Raw genomic sequence first — 12,388 nt, forward strand, 5'->3', positions numbered from 1 at the left:
CGACAACCACGAAAAAAATTGAAAAAGAATAGGCCCCGAACTTGAAGGCAATGACATACATGTAGATCTATGGAAAGACGCGTCAAGACATACAGCTTTTTACATTGAACGAGAAAAGAAGAAAACAGGTGCGCAGACACATACACGAATGCGATTCTCTCAGTTTCTCCGTTATCCCGTCGCCAATTTTTCACCCTCGGAGTGCTGAATACTTTTTCCGGTTGTTTTTACTTCGGCTAGACAAAGAATCGTGTTTATTTTGTAGCTCGAGCACGTTTACCCTCGGAACCCCCCCTCCCTCCAAACAAACAAACAAACAAAAATATATACAGACAGACTGAGACGCCACTTCGAAACACCACGCGCTCAACGTCGTCTTTGCACCACAAACAATCCACAAATACCGGATATTATGGACGCGCCCGTTGAAGAGTAATGAGGGTAATCACGCCAACGTCGTCCAGACGGAAAAAGGGCAAAAAGCAACCTCAACGTGGAAGTGCCAAAAAAAAAAAAGAACAACAACGGGAGATGTCAGTGAGCAGCACTCACATCACAAATCCCCAAGAAGAGCAATCAACACAACAGGAACACAACAGGGAGGGGAGGGGAGAGAGAGGAAGAGGAAGAGGGAGAGGAAAGGGGGAGAGTCACGACTACGGTCTGTACAAATGTGCAGACAGACGAGTACACGAAATCACACACAGAGGGCTTATGGCTGCTTTCTTGGGATTCGTTCAGACGCACCGATATATCACGTGTTGTCAAGTCTCCTCCTGTCTTTTTTGAGGGAGGGAGCATAAAATAGCGAGTGCGGAGAAAAGTGGAGACTTAAAGGTTCGGAACGCGGGAGGGGAGTAGGGCCCTTGGAGTGGATAGCGGGATGCGCAATTGAGGACGTTATGAGCTCGAGTATGCGCGGCCCCGAAGAGGCACAGTAGCGAACCAAGACGTGTATGCAGTGCGAGTCTGTGCGAGTGAGTGTGGGTGACCGATATGCAGTCAATGCAGGGAGAGGGGGGGAGGCGGAGGCGGATGAGTGGAATCAGGGGTGCGAGCCTAGCAACAAACACACACACACGCACGCACGTGTGCATGAGCGGCATGGCAAACCCCCCACCGCCCGAGAGACAGACCAGGGTGGCTCCGCACCCCACCCCACTCCACCGCGCAGTGCGAGAGAAGGGTGGGGGCGGAGAGGAGGGGAGGGGCGGAGAGATGGCAGAGCGCCGCTCTGCCGCCATGAGTGCGCACAGCGGGGCTGCGCGAGTGTTCGCTCACCTGTGTCCATGTGCACCGCTGATTACGTGACGCGTGTGGATCGCCGTCTACACATCGCGGAAAGACCCCCTTGATGTGGTGATCGCTCCCTGCAAATTTCAACAGATTCTGTTTTCTCGTTCATTGTAGTGAAAAGAGGTGAAGAGCTCTCGATACCCTCCCCCTCCCACCTGCCTCACACAGACGCACATACCGAGGCGCAAGCAGAGACGCCCCCCCGCCTCTCCCCACTTGCAGCACGCAACAGCGGATTGAGACTGCAGATATGGAGCGCAGCCTTTCAGCAGGGGCCCTTGCTGACCGCGTCCTGTTTGTGCTGGCGTTGACTCCAACCATGCGTTGCACCTGTACGATAATGGGGAAAAAAAACTTCACTCGTACGAGTACCGACTAAGCGGGCGCAGGGAGGGCACCAGTCCGCGAACAAAACAGTTTGGGTCCTGGAAGCGCTCTGTGGTCTTCAGCGCCCCCATCACCCGCTCGCGCCACTGCGGCTCCGTCACGCGATCCAGTTCGCCACGGTAGTGTGCGTTGTCCGTGACCATCATGGAGACCTTCCCACGCGCCTGCAATGCCCGGCGCATGCATCGACTGCGGTGCACCTTCTGTATGTCCGGTTCCACATCGAGCCACTTGTACGATGGGTTAATGCGCGAGGTGCGAATGCTCATGACACCCTTCGTGGTCGCATACAGGGTGAAGCTGTTGGGGTCCATGCGAACGTTGCGCCCGGGCCTGTACTCGGGCTGCCGTGAGTACCGGTCCTGACCAAAGCGGCGGCGCTGCTCCTTCAGCTTCTCCACCGGCGTCACGGGCGTGCCCGGGATCACGTGAAAAATCTTCGCTTTCTGCCGCGGCGATCCAGCCTGATTCTTGGCATTGCCGGCAGTCACCTTGCTGGCGTGCAAGCGGGTGGTCATGCGCAGCATCGTCGAAGATGCAACACAGATGAAGATCTGAGATATGAGAGAAGCCGCAGGTGTGTGGGTGATGCGTGTGGGAGCAGGGGAGGGCAAGAAGAAGAGGGGGGAGGTAGAAGAGAGACGAAGAGAAATGTGTGACGCCTCCGTGAGGGCGGACAGTGTCCACGTGTGTACGACGGAGGGGAGGAGGGGTGCTGCTATCAGCCTCCCCAGTGGACACCCGCCTCGTTGCTTTCCTCCCACGTGCCGGCAGGTGACATCGCAACGCCATCAGCGAAGCACGGCGCATTCGCGAGCATAGGTGCGCCACCGCGGCTCAGAAAAACACAAGCAGCACCGCTCACAGACAAAGGATGGTGTGATGGTACAGGGGGATGGAAAGATGGGGGAGGGAAGAGAGCGACCGGCTACCGCACATTCTCTCCAACCTCTCTCCCCCCGTCCCACGCACCCCGTCCCTGCTGCCCAGTCAATGAATACAGGCATCCATGGCCTCGGTGATTCTTTGTTCGCTGCTTGTTGCGCTGTTTATTTGTCATGGGATTGCTCACGCACCTATCTATTTATATATATATGGACAGAAAAAAAAAGATGTGCATGCACGTGTGGGTGTACGGCCGTCTACATAAGCATCGGCTACTCGTACGCACACACCACCACCACAGGCCCGCATCTGACACCATCCGGCATCCAGCACGACTTTTGCTTTCTGTGCAACCCCGCCACCCCCACACTCCCCCTCCCCGGGTCGATGTGTATTTCCGCCGCGGTCATTCGCCCGACTGCTCTCCTGGATACACGCGATCCCCTGTGCTGCGCCACCCATGCATGTCCGTGCAGGTAAGCATCATGATGCGGTCAAACAAGGAGCGTCTTCACAGGCCTCTCTGTGGCCTGAGACTACAAAGAGGCGCACGCACGCACACATACAGAATCGTGTAGACGTACAGCGGGGAGGGAGGGAGGGAGGGAGGGGGGTAGAGGAGGGCACGAGTACTTCATCAGCGAGCAAACAAAATACAGAGAAGAAAGACACACACACGCACACGCACTCTCTCTCTCAGGGGAACGAAGGTGACATGGTGAGGCCATGGAGAGACGGTGGGGAGGGAGGAAGGGCGAACGGGGGAGGCAGGTGAAGAGATGGTGCAAAAGTGTCTGCTGCTGTTTTCGCTCATCTCAGTGTCCTCTCTCGCTGGCCTCGCATCACCGCGGAGGGGTAATCTCCCCCACCCTCCCGCCCCCCCCCCTGTGGCGGTAGCGTTCTGATACCGTGCGGTCGTGCTCCCGCTCTCTCATTTGCCTCGTGTGAGAAGTCTCCTCCCTCCCTGTCCTCCTCCTCCTCCCCCTCCCCCCGAGGAAGTCGGGGCCCAGTGGGTTGCACAAAGAAGGGGGAGAGGGAGGGGAAAGGAGGGAAAGGGCGGGCTACGGAACAGTAAAGAAACACAACTACAGATCCACAGCACAGGGAGGCTCCCATCCGTAGCGTACGTGTTCACCTTCGGCAAAAACTAGAGAAAAATAAAGAAAAAACGTTCGTCACACAGCGTCTAAAGAGAAGAAACAGATATTTGGCGAATTAAGGGGGAAGGGAAGGGGCCATACGCAAAGACACGGGATGCGTCGATCGTTGCAGGTGAGGCGAGCGCGTGGGTCGACACGTGGACAAGCACACCACGGCAGGGGCAATGCGCAGATGGGCTCCAGGAAATGAAAACAAAAAATCAGAAAGAAGAGTTCAACGCTTAAACAAAAGTAACAGCCACCACACACACGCGTGCCCTTGATAGGGTGTCGCATCGTCATCTCCACTCGTCTTTCGTTGGGCTCTTCTGTCGTTCAATCTTTTCACTTGCTTCACCATCCGGAAAAAAAAAGCTTTCGGAAAAGTGCGGAGGAGACAGAGAACACGATCATCACCACTCGGCCACGCCTCTTGAGTCCATTTTGGGTCAACAGGCTGAATAAATATATACTCTACAGAGACACTCACACACTCACACCACCGCCACCACCGCCACCAGAACCACACCCTCCCACCCCCGTGATGTTTCATCCCTCGAGCTCGAGCTCGGAAGAGGAGGGGAAGGTGGAGGAGGTGGGCGAAAGGGGAGGAAAGTAGGGAGGCGTGGGTGCACTGCAGGGAGTCACCACCTCACATCACCCACGCCCCAATGAGGAGCAGTCCCGGCAACCAGGGCGACCGCCAGCGTCTTCATACGGGTGGCGGCGTCATCTTCAGTGCAGCAGCTGAATTACCGCGCAAAGCCCCCCCTCCCGCCTCAAACTGCCAAAGCACACACCACCGTCGTCTTCGTGAAGCTCCCTAGACCCTCGCCGCACATCGACGACTGCGTGGACGTGTTGAGGGCCACTCGCTGCAGCAGATGGCGCTCCTGTGATTCCCCAGTACGCACGTTATCGCAGATCGCATTCAGTTGAGTGGCAAAGGGAGCGGTAGTGGTTTCGGGTGCGCTCGACGTTGTGGCCGCCAATGAGGACTCATTCGAGGAGGGGGGCGTTGTGGACTCCTACAAAGGGGGGGGCATGAGCGACGACGACTCACACTACTCGGGCGCTGAGGGCTCATCGGACGAGGACAGAGACGACGACGACTCGTTCCACTCGGGAGCTGATGGCTCATCCGACGAGGACAGAGACGACGACGACTCGTTCCACTCGGGAGCTGAGGGCTCATCGGACGAGGACAGGGACGACGACGACTCGTTCCACTCGGGAGCTGATGGCTCATCGGACGAGGACAGAGACGACGACGACTCGTTCCACTCGGGAGCTGAGGGCTCATCGGACGAGGACAAAGACGACGACGACTCACTCCATTCGGGAGCCGAGGGCTCATCCGACGAGGACAGAGACGACGACGACTCGTTCCACTCGGGAGCCGAGGGCTCATCGGACGAGGACAGAGACGACGACGACTCGTTCTACTCGGGAGCTGAGGGCTCATCGGACGAGGACAGAGACGACGACGACTCGTTCCACTCGGGAGCTGAGGGCTCATCGGACGAGGACAGAGACGACGACGACTCGTTCCACTCGGGAGCTGAGGGCTCATCCGACGAGGACAGAGACGACGACGACTCGTTCCACTCGGGAGCCGAGGGCTCATCCGACGAGGACAGAGACGACGACGACTCGTTCCACTCGGGAGCTGAGGGCTCATCCGACGAGGACAGAGACGACGACGACTCGTTGTACTCGGGAGCCGAGGGCTCATCCGACGAGGACAGAGACGACGACGACTCGTTCCACTCGGGAGCTGAGGGCTCATCGGACGAGGACAGAGACGACGACGACTCGTTCCACTCGGGAGCTGAGGGCTCATCGGACGAGGACAGAGACGACGACGACTCGTTGTACTCGGGAGCTGAGGGCTCATCCGACGAGGGCAGAGACGACGACGACTCGTTCCACTCGGGAGCTGAGGGCTCATAGGACGAAGATATAGAAGACTTCGAGTCAGTCCATGAAGAGTCCGGGAACACCGCTGGGATAAGTGGTGCATGCGCAACTTCAGGATCAATGGTGCCATCTCCCGAAGACACCGAAGTGCTCGATTCAGGCGCGGCTGCGGTGCCGCCGACGGTGATCAAGACGGCCAGCACCATGAGCGCGGCCAGCATCGCCAAGAAGGCACTGCGAAGATGAATGAGACGCATTTTGAGCACCAAGTACCCGAGCGGGGGGAAGAGACAACTGACAGGGTAGGGGACTCGAGTGTTCACCAGGAATGTCTGAAACAAAGAACGACAAACAAACACGCGAGGGGAGTGTGAGAAACGCGTTCAGTGAATATGCTGTGAACAGGGCGGTAATGCAGGATCGTCAGCGAACGGCGAAGTGGACCTGAATGAACGATGAAGAGAGAGAGGGAACGGGGGTGGTGGGTGTGAGGGGGTGGGGGGATGACAGACATGACGGTGTTGAGGTGTGGGGATGGAGAGACGGGGGAGAGGAAGGGAAGGGGAGCGGGGGAGTATGGGGGGGGGGAGAGAGCGACCGGCTACCGCACATTCTCTCCAACCTCTCCCTCCCCCCGCCCCTGCTGCCCAGTCAATGAATACAGGCATCCATGGTCTCGGTGATTCTTTGTTCGCTGCTTGTTGCGCTGTTTATTCGTCATGGGATCGCTCACGCACGTATGCATATAAAGATGGAAAAAAAAGACAGATATCCGTACGTACAAATATAGAGAGAGAAAAAAAAAGAAAGAGAGATGTGCATGCACGTGTGGGTGTACGGCCGTCTGCATAATGCATCGGCTACTCGTACACACACACCACCACCACAGGCCCGCATCTGACACCATCCGACCTCCAGCACGACTTTTGCTTTCTGTGCAACTCCGCCCCCACACTCCCCCTCCCCGCGTCGATGTGTATTTCCGCCGCGGTCATTCGCCCGACTGCTCTCCTGGATACACACGATCCCCTGTGCTGCGCCACCCACGCATGTCCGTCCAGGTGAGCATCATGATGCGGTCGAACAAGGAGCGCCTTCACAGGCCTCTCTGTGGCCTGAGACTACAAAGAGGCGCACGCACGCACACATTCACAATCGTGTAGACGTACAGCGGGGAGGGAGGGAGGGGGGGGGTAGAGGAGGGCACGAGAACTTCATCAGCGAGCAAACAAAATACAGAGAAGACACATACACACACACACACACGCACTCTCTCTCTCAGGGGAACGAAGGTGACATGGTGAGGCCATGGAGAGACGGTGGGGAGGGAGGAAGGGCGAACGGGGGAGGCAGGTGAAGAGATGATGCAAAAGTGTCTGCTGTTGTTTTCGCTCATCTCAGTGTCCTCTCTCGCTGGCCTCGCCTCACCGCGGAGGGGTAATCTCCCCCACCCTCCCGCCCCCCCCCCTGTGGCGGTAGCGTTCTGATACCGTGCGGTCGTGCTCCCGCTCTCTCTCTCATTTGCCTCGTGTGAGAAGTCTCCTCCCTCCCTGTCCTCCTCCTCCTCCTTCTCCCCCCGAGGAAGTCGGGGCCCAGTGGGTTGCACAAAGAAGGGGGAGAGGGAGGAGAAAAGGAGGGAAAGGGCGGGCTACGGAACAGGAAAGAAACACAACTACAGATCCGCAGCACAGGGAGGCTCCTATCCGTAGCGTACGTGTTCACCTTCGCGATAAAAAAGAAAAGAAACGAAAAAACGTTCGTCACACAGCGTCTAGCTGGAAGAAACAGATGTTTGGCGAATTAAGGGGGAAGGGAAGGGGCCATACGCAAAGATACGGGATGCGTCGATCGTTGCAGGTGAGGCGAGCGCGTGGGTCGACACGTGGACAAGCACACCACGGCAGGGGCAATGCGCAGATGGGCTCCAGGAAATGAAAACAAAACATCAGAAGGAAGAGTTCAACGCTTAAACAAAAGTAACAGCCACCACACACACACGCGTGCCCTTGATATGGTGTCGCATCGTCATCTCACTTGTCTTTCGTTGGGCTCTTCTGTCGTCCAATCTTTTCGCTTGCTTCACCATTCGAAAAATAAAACATTCGGAAAAGAGCGGAGGAGACAGAGAACACGATCATCACCACTCGGCCACGCCTCTTGACTCCATTTTGGGTCAACAGTCTATAAATATATATATACTCTACAGAGACTCACACAGACACACACTCACAGAGAGACACACACACGCATGCAGGAAAGAAACTGGAAGAAAATCGCCTCCTCTTATCCTGTGCACGTACTATCCAAGGGGGAACGAGAAGCAGAAACAGGGAAAAGAAGAGGGTATCAACAACCTCCCCCACCGTACCACCTGTCAACGGGGTGGGCAAGGGAGGGGGGGAGGGGGAAGGGGGGGCGAGGGGGTTAGGTAGGGGAGGGAGGGGGGGTGAAGTGAAAACAACATTTAAAAAGAGGAACAGAGAGAAGGCATAAAACAGAAAAAAAAAGACGCATCGTAAAGAGACAAGTGACGCCGAGGCCGTGCGAGTCGACATCGACAACGGGAGAGAGAGAGAGGCAACCTGATGTAAAAAACAACAATAAGAACGACGCGCTCTCTCTTGCCCTACTCCGTTGCCGGTCCGCGTGCTTCTCACGCCTCATGTCCCCATCCCTGGTCTCCTGCTGACGCCGCTCAGCACGTTGCATTCCTTCTGCTTTCCGCCTAGGGTAGGTACAGCACAATCAGCAGCGCCAGCAGGGCGGACGCCGACGCGCCAGCGAGGAGCGAGATACCCATCAGCTGACCCGCCATCACGCGCTGGCCCTCCGTCCGCAGGCGCGGCTCGATGGGACCGAACACCATCGCCATCGCACCACAGAAGCCGTTCGTGAGACCGAGCAGCGCGAAGAGCACATACGGGGCCGCGTGGCCAGGGATGTGCCTGTAGATGCACAGGAAGGTCAGCGGGATGAAGACAAAGCGGCACGCGATGCCGATGAAGAGCACCTTGCTCGAGGGCCACAGGAACCTCACAGAGGACAGCCAACGGCCCGTCGCATCACCACAGTTGTACAGGAGAATCGCAATGGTCGCGAACCACTTGTCTGCGCGGTCGATCGGAATGATGAGGGACGGCAGTATGAGCAGCGATACAAAGAAGTTGCAGAAGCAGGCAAGCATGAAAGGCCAGATGAACTTAATCACGGGCCACGCGCGCGTGCGCTGCATCTGCTCCGCCGTAGTCAAGTTGCGATCGTCCGCGTTGCTCTCGCCGGCGGTGCCACAATCCTGGTAGCTCACCGCCTGCACGTCGTTGCCCTCGACCAGCTCGTCGGACCCATCATCACCCTCGGCCTTCAGGCGCGCCTTCTCCGTTTTCTCATCGAGAACGTTGCCGTAGACCTCACCGCTTGCCACCTGATCGTTACTGAAAGGCTGGCGCTCGTGGGATTGACTGGAAGCGGCACTCAACTCTATCGAGGCTGCCTCCTGCATCTCCGCTACGTTGAGGCCCTTCCTGGAATTCTTGGCGCGCTTGATCGCACGGTACTCGCCGACGTGCTCCTGCGCGTAGGAGTTGTAGCGCAGCAGCAGCGACATGGCGAGGGCAACAGTCATGACGCTGAGGGCAAGGCTGAAGTAGATGTACGCCTGGTGCAGCACCGACTCATACCCATCATCCATGGATGCCTTGATGATGCACTGCAACACAGAGGAAACCACACCGGAGAAGCCACAGCCAAACATGATGGCAGACATGAACTTCGACGGCATCGTGCCCACCAGAGCGTAGCACGTCGCCTCCAGGTAGGACTTGCCCACGCCGGCAGCGATGGACACAATGAAGAAGGCGGCTATGGCGCCAGCCTGCGACACCTGTCCGGCCGGGATGATCAGAATCACGAACACCTCCACCATCATCAGCACCAGAGACATGAAGAAGCGGAAGGAGAGAGAAAGCCTCCGCGCCCACGGAGTCAGCACAGTTGGGCCAACCGCCGCCTGCGTCACCACCGACGCCAAGTTATAAAACGTCAGGATGTTCTTCCAGAAGCGTGCGTCGTTCGGCACCGCGTTTGGGTCGCCGGTCGCGTACTTGTAGTAGTCCATCATGTACGACGGCGCTGAGGTGAGGGCGTTGAGCGGCATGAGGATCGAGACGCCGAGGAGGATGCACGTGGCATACACGTACAGCTCCGCCATGGAGGAGAAATTGCAGAGCATCTTTGATTCGTTGTTGCACCGGGGAGTGTACAGGGGGGAGGGGGAACACGGTGCCGCTGTAGAGGTCAAACAAAGAGAAATGTGAAGGCCAAGACGAGTGACTGGTGGGGCCGGAGGGGGATCCAAGAGCGTGTCGTGTGTGAGGAGGCAACGCACAATGCGCGGACGCCAAAAACAAAATGCACAACGAGTGGAGGTGATGGCGAGAGTCACGACACCGATCGGGCGGAGCGGGGGAAAAGAGGGACGCGGCACGTGGCTTGCAGTGTACCAGGACAATCACCCAACGCGTGCGCACAGCGTAATGGGCAAGAGAGGGGAGAGGGGACAACGAGCGTAAGTGTGCGCGGTGGGGGAGGGGGGGGAGCAGCTATTCACACACCGACACACGCAGTGGGAGACGAGAGGCCGGGTGGGGAGAAGCGAGGACATGCACATGATGGAAGAAACAACAGACGACGCGGTAAGTGAGAAATGGGGAGAGAGAGGGGGAGGAGAGTGGTACGGGAGGCGCACCTCACGGATACCCCACACCGACTCTTGTGCCCGCAGGCTGAGCTGGCGGTGCGGTCGTGTCTGTGTCGAGAGGATGGCGCAGATGTCCTCCCCCCTGCCGCTCTCCACGCCACGCCCCCTGAACATGTCTGGCCACCTCCGATGCCGCACCCAAGCACGTGCGCACATACCGTACATAGGAGGAGATGCGTCAGATTCCCAGCGGAATGCAGCGCTGTACGGTATGAACAGGGGAAAGGGAGGCCATTGAACACAAGACGAATGGTGGCCAGGCACACGCATGCAGCGTTCGCCACCACCCGCTGCCACTGACATCTCGGAGTATTGACGAATCGTTGGATTTAGAGGTAAATGACGAACAGAACGAAAAATAGAAAAATCAAAACATAGTAGGACAGGAGAACGTGAGCACAACACACACACACGGGCTACGCGCCACCGGAAAAGGTGGAAGGGCGCGCCTGCACGGTCGGGGACAAGGAGGACAAAAAATGAGCTTTCACGACGGCGGCGGCCCCCGCTCCGAGCCAACACTTCCACCCGCTCACGAAGAGCAGTGCGTGTCTCACAGTGCGCTACCGCACACCGCCCACTGCTACGCGCGCGCGGTGGGACACGCACAGGGCGGACCTAGGAGCGCAGAAACCCTCACTTGCGGGCCTTGCGGACACCACGAGTCGGCGCGTTCTTGCGGACCTCAGCCGCGATCAGGCGCTCCTCGCGCTCCTGGATCACGTTCATGCGCAGACCCTGCTGCTTTGGCACAGTCACCTGCAGGTTGTTCAGATCCTTGCCGATCACGAAGATGTTCGCAGCGCGGGTGGCGAACTCCGCGCCGGACGCATCCTTCAGGTGCGCAATGTTGAACGCACCGGGGTGGCGCTCCACCTTCACGATCTCGCCGATGCGGCCGCGGTTGGCGCCGCCCGTCACAATCACGGCCTTGCCCTGGCGGTTCTTAATCAGGTCCACGCACTTCTTCTCCCTGATGTTGTACACGATGGTGTCACCAATGGAGGTGTGCGGGTCCGGGTATCGGATGCGGTGGCCGTCGTGCGTCACGGCGACCGGCACGCGGCCCGTGGCCGTGTACAGGTTCACCACCTTCATCAGCTTGATCTGCGCCTCCGCCTCGGACAGGTTCACAAACGCGAAGCGGCCCTTCACGTCGTACACAAGACGGAAGCGGTCCCCCGTCTTCGGGATCTCCACGACGTCCATGAAGCCGGCGGGGTACTTGCCATCGCGGCGCGGGTGATTGTCCACGTTCACCAGGCCCTGACGCAGGATCATCTCACCCTCGCGCGCGTTCAGCGCGTACTTCAGGCGGTTGCGGATAATCACCAGCAGCGGCAAGCACTCGCGCAGCTTGTGCGGACCCGGCCGCGGGCGCGGCGCGAACACGCCGGTCAGCTTGCTCAGCATCCAGTCCTTGGGCGCATACAAGCGCTTGAGGTGCTTCCGGGCCATCTCTGCAAGAAGAGGGTTGTGGCGTGGGGGTGGAGGAGGAGGGGGGTGGACTCAACCGGAAAGTCGGGGATGGACCTACGTTCGTTGGCCTTCTGTGTGGAATGAGCCGGGTTGATGCGCGTGTTGCGGATGGGGGTGAGGGTGTAACCGTGGGGAGGCAGTGATATGTGATAGGTGAGGGGTGTGAGAGACGCTTGAAGAGAAGACGCCGATGTGCAGCGGTGAGGCATAAGGCATACGTGGTGACCGCGATGAAGCGTCGCGGCAGGAGGAAAAGAAACGGAGACCAGTCAGCGAGGCAGCGGTCCAGTCAGGAGAAGTGGTTGCTGTGGTGGACAGCTGCACACAACTACACGGTGTTGCGCATGTCACCTCCCCCCCCCCCACACACACACACACTCGCGTAGCCGCAGTGGATGTGAGGGTGGGCTTGTGCGCCACTCACGACGTGCGCCGTGTTCTCCAGCTCTGCTAACACACTTACAAATGTAGCAACGACTGTAGTTCGGCGTGAAAAGCGGAGGTGCACAGCTCAGTGTACACATGC

At 58.3% G+C, this 12,388-nt stretch overlaps 3 protein-coding genes across 3 annotated transcripts; all 3 read right to left on the bottom strand.

Moving 5' to 3' along the window:
* Positions 1 to 1,652: 1,652 nt before the first annotated feature.
* JKF63_06306 (uncharacterized protein) lies at positions 1,653 to 2,210 on the bottom strand (the record flags this gene model as incomplete). Its single annotated transcript, XM_067902256.1, has 1 exon — positions 1,653 to 2,210. One exon carries the CDS (start codon positions 2,208 to 2,210, stop codon positions 1,653 to 1,655), a length of 558 nt encoding a protein of 185 aa, XP_067758753.1.
* A 6,142-nt stretch (positions 2,211 to 8,352) lies between these two features.
* Positions 8,353 to 9,855, bottom strand: JKF63_06307 (uncharacterized protein; the record flags this gene model as incomplete). Its single annotated transcript, XM_067902257.1, has 1 exon — positions 8,353 to 9,855. The coding sequence occupies one exon, from the start codon at positions 9,853 to 9,855 to the stop codon at positions 8,353 to 8,355; it is 1,503 nt and encodes a 500-aa protein (XP_067758754.1).
* A 1,164-nt stretch (positions 9,856 to 11,019) lies between these two features.
* JKF63_06308 (uncharacterized protein) lies at positions 11,020 to 11,841 on the bottom strand (the record flags this gene model as incomplete). The annotated part of the gene is made up of 1 exon (XM_067902258.1): positions 11,020 to 11,841. The coding sequence occupies one exon, from the start codon at positions 11,839 to 11,841 to the stop codon at positions 11,020 to 11,022; it is 822 nt and encodes a 273-aa protein (XP_067758755.1).
* Positions 11,842 to 12,388: the final 547 nt, after the last annotated feature.

This window comes from Porcisia hertigi, chromosome 13 (assembly GCF_017918235.1).
Source record: "Porcisia hertigi strain C119 chromosome 13, whole genome shotgun sequence".
NCBI classification, from domain to species: Eukaryota; Euglenozoa; class Kinetoplastea; order Trypanosomatida; family Trypanosomatidae; genus Porcisia; species Porcisia hertigi.